The 9,578-nt window shown below is 46.2% G+C and overlaps 1 protein-coding gene across 1 annotated transcript in view; it reads left to right on the top strand.

Moving 5' to 3' along the window:
• The first annotated feature begins 9,143 nt into the window (after positions 1–9,143).
• Positions 9,144–9,578, top strand: part of LOC129702193 (lectin-like) — an 8,978-nt gene continuing 8,543 nt past the window's right edge. The window contains exon 1 of the mRNA XM_055643833.1: positions 9,144–9,421. Within this exon, the coding sequence (XP_055499808.1) occupies positions 9,361–9,421 (61 nt within the window). The 5' untranslated portion in view covers positions 9,144–9,360. The remainder of the gene's footprint in view (positions 9,422–9,578) is intronic.

The following is a 9,578-nucleotide window of genomic DNA, read 5'->3' as shown; positions in this document are numbered from 1 at the left end:
GAATGGGTGACATTTCTGGTTGAGACACTTACTCCAGCATTTTGTGTCTATCTTCAGTGTAAACCAGCATCTGCAGTTCCTTCGTATGTAGAGAAGTTTCATTTGGTTTGACTCTGACATTCAGTCAATGGTTTAATGGTAGGTGAGGATGAAAGTCACTAATTTGTCATGATCCTGTTAACCAGTGAGCAGGGAGACACCTCATCACAGCCCCGCAATGCCAGCTGAGGTGTGTAAACTGCAGGTGGTCGGGTTTTCCCCTCATTCTCTGATTGAGTCTCAGCGGGAGAGGAAGGTGTTTGTATTCCAGGGAGGGTTTTTGGCTGCTCCTCGTGTTTTGTCCCCCTGTGTAAGTATGGTGTGTTTAGAACAGGCTCTGTAGAGATGGCCAGCTTCCTCACACAGGTCCGGCGGCCCTTCTGCTTGCAGTTCTTGCAAACAATAATCTTTTACCAATTGACCCAAATGTCCTGCTTGACCAGGGCTTTGTCATTATGGCTTCTTTGCTCTTAAGCAAATTTCACCAGATCTTTGGTTAACAGGACATACATGTCACTGTTCCTTTAATTCTAACCTCAAAGTTGTCCACCTTGCAGAACCTAACTGTGTTAAATCACTGCTGTTTGAAACACTGCTCATCTCTCCTTCCTCTCGACCATGTCTGAGTTGGGATTATTAACATTGCTGCTCCTACAACCTTACAGGTGCCTTGTCAACACAAGACAGACGTGGCTCACTCGACCTGTTAACCACCCCATGGCAATACCCTTTTCCTGAGGACTCATCTGACATCAGATCAAGGTCCAGCACGTCACACTTCGCGTCAAAACCACTTTGATGTGACATGAAGCTTGTGCTGAAAACCACTGAGACAAGTTAGATCATTTAAAATATATCTGCAGAGTTTGACCAGAAACATCATCCAATACATGTAATCACATGTAGGAAAGAACTGCAGATGCTGGTTTAAATGGAAGGTAGACACAAAATGCTGGAGTAACTCAGCTCGGTTGTAATCCTGTATTGTCTTTCCACTGACTGGTTAGCACGCAACTAAAGCTTTTCACTGTAGCTCGGTACACATGTTGATAACCTAAACTAAACTGATCTCACTGCAACCAAACTGCTGCTGGTAGCTCTAAGAGAAGGTACATATCTGGACTGCAGGATATTTCCTACAAATATCAAGGCCACTGCATTCCCACCCAGGTTCACTCACTCTGTCAGAATGGCCCCAAGGTTAATGTTTTTCTTTCAGAGTGTGTTTGCAGGGATCACTCTATCAGGCTTTCTCTAACATTTACATAGAAACATAAAAACATAGAAATTAGGTGCAGGAGTAGGCCATTCGGCCCTTCGAGCCTGCACCGCCATTCAATATGATCATGGCTGATCATCCAACTCAGTATCCCGTACCTGCCTTCTCTCCATACCCCCTGATCCCCTTAGCCACAAGGGCCACATCTAACTCCCTCTTAAATATAGCTCTGCACACCCTGCACACATATTCCAAGCATTCGCTATCTCTCTTCCTGCCAGTTTCCAAAGACTAACACCCCCCACCTGGCTGGTCCTCAAGGTACATTCTCTCTGTTTCCAGGGTTCCTGTTCCCTTTAGGTTGATGCTTGGGTTTAGTCAAGCTGTTCCAGAATTCCTGCTCCCACTCCACTTGTTCCCAGGGTTTACTTTTTCTGTTTCCAGAATTCATCTTTCCTGTCAGGCTGTAACCTGGTTGCCATCCTCTTTATTGTAAAGTTCTCCAATTTCACCCTTCCAATCATAGTGTTGCCTGGAGTGCATCTCGTTGCTTTGTGCATTCACACTGCTGGGGGCTGGAGAACATTCATTTGATGCTTTTGAGTGCAGTTAATATCTGTGTGTTGTTTGGCTTGGGCTAGTTTGATCAGTCTGACTCAATCTCCTTTTATTTGCTCTTGTTAAATAAAGTTTAGCTGAACTTAGGTTCCAATTGAAGTCTATTCAGTGATGCAGAACATCATGGTGCAATGATTAAAAGGGAAATATTATCATCTGAGAGTGACTGACTTTCATCAATTCAAAGCGAATCAGATCCTAAAGGAGTAGCTTTCATCAATATACAATCTAATTAAAGCAGTGATCTTTCAATATGTAACCTGCCGCCCAGGATTCAATTCACAAAAGTCTTGTTTTCAGATTTTAATTATGATTTTTCATATTTAACATTGGGATTTTTAATTTATTTACCATTGTTAAAATCTGTTCAGATGCAGTCTGATGGATCAAAAGCGCTGCTTATGCAGCAAGATTGTTATTACTGGTTACACAGAAAAGCTGGAGAAACTCAGCGGGTGCAGCAGCATCTATGGAGCGAAGGAAATAGGCAACGTTTCGGGATCGGGGGTGGGGGTGGGTGGGGACAAGAAAGGGAAAAGGAGGAGTAGCCAGAAGACTGGAGGGTGGGAGGAGACAGCAGGGGAGCTGAGGAAGGGGAGGAGACAGCAAGGACTAACAGAATTGGGAGAATTCGATGTTCATGCCCCGGGGGTGTAGAGTCCCCAAACGGAATATGAGGTGCTGTTCCTCCAATTTCCGGTGCTGCTCGCTGTGGCCATGGAGGAGACCCAGGACAGAGAGGTCGGAGGCGGAGTGGGAGGGGGAGTTGAAGTGCTGAGCCGGGAGGTCAGCTTGGTTATTGCGGACCGAGCGGAGGTGTTCGGCGAAACGATTACTGGTGCTTGTCTCTTTAACAAGGGGTGCACTTTGTGATAACCTGCGGTGACCAATGATGGGTTTTGTTAGAACTCCCCATGTCTTTTTGTATTCCAATCAAACCTTGTATTGCAAAGACCAATCAAATTAGATTTTCATACTATATGTCCTAAAATAGTCTTTCTGTCATTTGGACCATTTGTACAGCAGGCAGTGAAGAAAGTGAATGGCATGTTGGCCTTTATAACAAGAGGAATCAAATATAGGAGCAAAGAGGTCCTTCTGCAGTTGTACAGAGCCCTAGTGAGACCACACCTGGAGTATTGTGTGCAGTTTTTGTCCCTTAATTTGGGGAAGGACATTCTTGCTATTGAGGGAGTGCAGCGTAGGTTTACAAGTTTAATTCCTGGGATGGCGGGACTGTCATATGCTGAGAAAATGGAGCAGCTGGGCTTGTACACTCTGGAGTTTAGAAGGATGAGAGGATATCTCATTGAAACATATAAGATTGTTAAGGGCTTGGACACGTTAGAGGCAGGAAACACGTTCCCGATGTTGGGGGAGTCCAGAACCTGGGACCACAGTTTAAGAATAAGGAGTAAGCCATTTAGAACGGAGACGAGGAATCACTTTTTCTCACAGAGAGTGGTGAGTGTGTGGAATTCTCTGCCTCAGAGGGCAGTGGCGGCAGGTTTTCTGGATGCTTTCAAGAGAGAGCTAGATAGGGCTCTTAAAAATAGCGGAGTTAGGGGATATGGGGAGAAGGCAGGAACAGGGTACTGATTGGGGATGATCAGCCTTGATCACATTGAATGGCAGTGCTGGGTTGAAGGGCCGAATGGCCCACTCCTGCACCTATTGTCTATTGTCTATTGCCAATTGTCTATTGACCTGTCTTCCCTGCATTTGCTTCTGAAGTTGAATCTTGTTTATTGGAAACCAGAATGAGATGTTATTCGAGGGTTTGACCTCACTGAACCGTATGTCAAAATCAGTTCACATTGGGCGTGGTAGTTTTCTGTCCATTTGAACAACTTCAGAAGATTGGGAGGAGCAGGTCTCAAGTGATAATCAAGCTTACCATGATCAGTAAACGCCAGAGAGATTGACATCCATCACTGCTCACTGATATACCACAGTTTTGACTTTGAAGATCAACATCCTAATAGCATTGTTGATGGGTTGTGAAAATTTACCATAAAATCTACAAGGACACCTGAGACTGTTCCACGTTTATCCTTCATAAACCAACACCGGCTACAATTTCTTTTTGTCTTCCTGTAGACATTCCACAAAAAACACACCATCCCCTTCTGTCTTGGGTGTCAATCGTATAGAAATGAGTTCTGAGACACCCCACTACAATCAGGTTATTTTCTATTCTTATGCTTTACTTTGTATCTTTGCAATTTGAATTTAATCAGTAATCGTCCTACTTGCATTATACTTTTTCTTCCCGTGCCTTGGTGTCTATAGGTCCCAATGAACTGTATTTGTCAAAAGCACAATGATGCATCAGATTACACTGTTGCCTCAGTTCCCGTGCACCAGATTTGATCCTAACCTCCAGTGCTGCCTTTGTGAAACTAAATTCCCTCTGTAATAATGTGGATCTACCATGAGTGCTGTAGCTCTTTCCATATCCAATAGATATATTGATTGGTTGGGAAATTGGCTACAGTCAATAATCCATATGTAGATGGCTCGTAGGAGAAACACGGTGAAGTTGATAGGGATTTAAGAGCAGATGCAGAAGAATGGCATTGTTGGGAATTTCTGAAAGTCGGAATTAAACTGAACAGATCAAATGGCTGAAAGAAATTATTAAAATAAATTACTCGTATGCAAGGAATGAATGCAGGGTTCAATCCGATGTTGTCAATTGGAACGAGGGATAAAAACAGAAAATGCTGGAAATACTCAGCAAGGCAGATAGCATCTGTGGAAAGAGAAGCAGTCAATGTTTCCTGTTCAAAACCCGTTTTCAGGAGAAAAGGTGCGTCGAATTTGCCAGTAAGTCAATGCTTTTTGTTAAATTTAACCACAATGTAAAAAGAAAACAAAAATAAATTAACCTCATCCTTTCTTCTCTGAATAAACCGATGCTATTCATGTGGTTAACTTTTGTAGCTTTTCTCCTCGGTTCAAAATGCAGTTTCCTGTAGTGTGTGCAGACACAAAATGTTGGACAGGCAGCATCTCTGGAGAGAAGGAATGGGTGACATTTCGGGTCGAGACCCAAACTGATGTCAGAGGATTGGGCGGGACAGAGATAGAATGTAGTCGGTGACAGTAAGACTGGTGGGAGAACTGGGAAGGGAAGGTGATAGAGAGAGTGGGAAAGCAAGGGCTACTTGAAGTTAAAGAAGTCAATGTTCTTTTTTTTTTTGGAACTGGAGCTGAAATTGCTGAGGTAGAAGATGGAAGCTTTTTTTAAACTTGGAACCAGAGCTTTTTTTACATTTGGAACTGGAGCTTTTTTTACATTTGGAGTTCCTGAACTGTGTGATTGGGTTAAGGAAATGTGATTGACACAAAGGAAAGCAACAAAAACTCTTCATTAAATCCAAACTGCAAAAATTGGCAAAATTCAATTTCACACTTGATATCAACTGAACAGGTTCATTATTTTCTTATGCATAAAATAAATATGGATTGGGTATTATTTTACTTGCACGTGTGCATTGAAATATATTGCATTGAAAGGGCTTTCAGTCACATTTGTAACATGGCTATGACAAACATATGATGCTTGATTCTCTTATTTCTAATGTGAAAAGTTTCCTAAATGCAGTAAAACTCTGATGATGTGTGAACCAAATATTCTGAAATCCCAATGATATCTCGACACTGCCACACCAGGTGATGTTTGCTGGGGACCCTTCCAACTTATTGGGGCTGTTCCCTGCTCTCCCTTGCAGCTCAACAATCCCAGTTTCTGCGCTCTCTTTGACTGAACCATGATCCTGTTTCCTATGCATCGTGTCTTTGTTTTTTGTCATGATACAAATATGACTGAAAATCCTTTCTCTGGGTGCTTCGGTTTCCTCCCACAGTCTAAAGACAAGCAGTTTGTAGGTTAAGTGGTTTTGGCAAAATTGTCCTGAGTGTGCAGGATAGTGTGATCTCTGGTCAGCGCAGCTCGGTGGGTCAAAGGGCTGTCTCAGCGCTGTATCTCGAGTTTTGATGTGAAGTTTTTAGGCTCTTCCAGATGTTACCAGCAATTATTATCACTGCAATCATAAAGTAGAAATCTGAAAAAATAAAATTCCAAGATGGTTAATAATAAATAGGATTTGGCTGGAAAAGTTACAATTGCCCAAGGTTTATATTTCTAGTTACAAATCTTGGATCATGATGTAAAAGCACTCGAGACACATTGATGATCAGGAGCCAAACATCACAAATGCTAGAATAAGTGCGGGTCAGTCTGCATCTCTGGAGAGCATGGCCCACAATCAAATAAGATCATTTAGAACAAGTTGCCCTACAACTTTAGGCTGTGCGCGCCATACGCAAGAAGAAGAAGAGAGCATGGGCATGCAACATTTCTGAAGCATTGCCTATATGTGTTCACGAGAGATCTGCAGGTCTTTATGCCTTCAATGATAAGATGCCTCAAGGTGTGGGTTTGCCTTCAATACACTGCAGAACTTGTGCAAACACTTCAACAGTCCGAACCCCTTGTGCCATGAAGTGCAAATGTAACTGGCAAATCTCATGATGTGTTAGAGAGCTGGTCTGCAGGGCCACCTGTTTTGTATTTAATTAAATAGAGCTACATTCCAGACTGGAAGACTACAGAAGAAAGAGATGAATGAAGATGACATATACTGAGTGTGTGGTGTTTAAGACGGAACTGCAGATGCTGGAAAATCGAAGGTAGACAAAAATGCTGGAGAAACTCAGCGGGTGAGGGAGCATCTATGGAGCAAAGAAAATAGGCGACGTTTCGGGTCGAGACCCTTCTTCAGACGTGGGGGTGGGGGGGAGGGGAGGGAAGAAGAAAGGACGAGGCGGAGACAGTGGGCTGTGGGAAAGTTGGGAAGGGGAGGGGAAAGAAGGAGAAAGCAGTGACTACCTAAAATTGGGGAAGTCAATGTACACAGGGGTGTAAACTACCCAAGCAAAATATGAGGTGCTGCTCCTCCAATTTACGGTGGGCCTCACTCTGGCCATGGAGGAGGCCCAGGAAAGAAAGGTCGGATTCGGAATGGGGGGAGGAGTTGAAGTACTGAGCCACCGGGAGATCAGGTTGGTTAATGCGAACCGAGCGGAGGTGTTGGGCGAAGCGATCGCCAAGCCTACGCTTGGTCTCACCAATGTAGAGCAGCTGACACCTAGAGCAGCTGATGCAATAGATGAGGTTGGAAGAGGTGCAGGTGAACCTCTGCCACACCTGGAAAGACTGCTTGGGGCCTTGGATGGAGTCAAGGGCGGAGGTAAAGCGACAAGTGTAGCATTTCCTGCGGTTGCAAGGGGAAGTGCCAGGAGAGGGGGTGGTTCGGGTGGGAAGGGACAACTTGACTAGGGATTTACGGAGGAAGCGGTCTCTGCGGAAAGCCGGAAAGGGAGGAGATGGGAAGATGTGGCTAGTGGTGGGATCCTGTTGGAGGTGGCGAAAATGTCGGAGGATTATTTGTTGTATGTGATGGCTGGTAGGGTGGAAGGTGAGGAAAAGGGGGACTCTACTCTTGTTACTCTTGTGGGGGGATGGGGAGTGAGAGCAGAGTTACGGGGAATAGAAGAGACCCTTGTGAGAGCCTCATCTAGAAGAGGGGAACCCCCGTTCCCTAAAGAATGAGGACATCTCCGATGCCCTGGTTTGGAACACCTCATCCTGGGTGCAGATGCGGCGGAGATGGAGGAATTGGGAGTAGGGGATGGAGTCCTTACAGGAGGCAGGGTGGGAAGAAGTGTAGTCCAGATAGCCATGGGAATCAGTGGGTTTATAGTAGATGTCGGTCAGTAGTCTGTCACCTGCGACGGAGATAGTGAGGTCTAGAAACGGTAGGGAGATGTCGGAAATGGTCCAGGTGAATTTGAGTGCTGGATGGAAGTTAGTGGTGAAATGGATGAAGTCAGTGAGTTGTGTGTGGGTGCAGGAGGTAGCACCAATGCAGTCGTCGATGTAGCGGAGGTAGAGTTCGGGTAGGGCCATAGTACGCCTCGAACAAGGATTGTTCGACGAACCCTACAAAGAGGCAGGTATAGCTTGAGCCCATGCGCGTGCCCATAGCTACACCTTGGATTTGGAGGAAATGGGAGGAGTCAAACGAAAAGTTGTTAAGGGTAAGGATCAGCTCCGCTAGGCGGGGGAGGTAGGGGATTGGTTGGTTCTGCAGTCAAGGAAGAAACGGCTTTAAGACCCTCCTGGTGGGGGATGGAGGTGTAGAGTGGCTGGACATCCATGGTGAAGATGAGGGAATGGGGGCCTGGAAAATGGATATGGAGTAGACGAAGAGGGTGTGAGATGTCTTGAACATAGGTAGGGAGGGATTTGGGGGGGGGGGATAGGATGGAGTCGAGGTATGTGGAAATAAGTTCGGTGGGGCACGAACTGGCAGAAACAATGGGTCTGCCAGAACAGTCAGGTTTGTGGATTTTGGGGAGAAGGTAAAATCGGGCCATGCGGGGCTGGGGAATGATGGTCCAAGGATAAGTAGGAGGAGGTGTCTGAGTTGGCGCGTGGCCTCAGCCTTGTAGAGATCGGCGCGCTAGACTACCACGGCACCTCCCTTGTCGGCGGGTTTGATCACCTAGTCTGGGTTGTTAAGTGAGTGAAGCACTGTATGTTCAGGGGGGGAGAGGTTAGAGTGAGAAAGGGGAGTGGAGAATTGAGGCGGTTGATGTCCCGCCGGTAGTTTAAAATAAAAAGGTCTAAAGCCGGTAGGTGGCCATGAGGGGGGGGGTGGTCCAAGAGGAGGGGGCCCATTGGAGAAGGGAGAAGGGGTCATCACTGGGGGGAGTGAGGACTCCTTCCCATGGAGAAACGCATTGATGCATAGGCGACGGAAGAAGAACTCCCCATCGTGGCGGACGGGGAAATCCTTGAGGTGGGGACGGAGGGGGACAAAGGTGAGGCCTCTGTTGAGGACAGACCGTTTGGTATCCGAGAGGGGGAGATCAGGGGGGGATGGTGAACACATGGCAAGAATGGGGGTTGGGGCCAGAGGAAGGCAGGTGAGTGGACTGAGGCCGAGGTGATGTCTGGTAGGGGGGGGTGGTGGGTGGGCAGGGTGGAGGGGGGTATGAGGACTATAGTGTGGGTGGGGAAGAACTGGGGTCACATGGTTTGAGGGGGAAGGGGAAGACCCAGTGGAACAAACCACTGAGGTTCCCTGTGGGGGGGGGGGGGGGGGGGGGGGGGAGCACATATGTGTAAGCTATTGGGAACTGTGATTGTTCCCATACAGGGCGTGTGGACAACATAAAAAGCAGCTGCATACTGACCACATTATCTCCTATTAGTTCTCAATTATATTTTCGTTTTCTAATCTCTTGAGCAAATAACAGCTCTATTCACCAATTTCCAACTACTCACAAAGAGGTGTTTGTTCATCAGCCTCACTGTATATAAATGCCCTCGGCATGCAATTACAAGCACTTGCCTGGAACATCCTGGAGGGTGCGAATTGCTGGCCTGTAACCGCACCATTTTCTCTGCAATGGACCCAGGAACAAAACTCTTGCTGTTTTTTGCTTCACTCTGTTGCTGTGATCTGCAAGGTACGCATACAGTTTCAATTCAAAACTGACCTTATTTTCACACTCACTGTTTCATCCCTTTTCTCATTCCCTTCTGACCGTTATTCCATCTCCACCCCCACCCCTCCACGCACCCCCACACCCCACACACACACACACACACACACACACACACACA

Source organism: Leucoraja erinacea, chromosome 12, assembly GCF_028641065.1.
Source record: "Leucoraja erinacea ecotype New England chromosome 12, Leri_hhj_1, whole genome shotgun sequence".
Classification (NCBI taxonomy): Eukaryota; Metazoa; Chordata; class Chondrichthyes; order Rajiformes; family Rajidae; genus Leucoraja; species Leucoraja erinaceus.
This window is presented reverse-complemented; position numbering and strand designations above follow the sequence as displayed.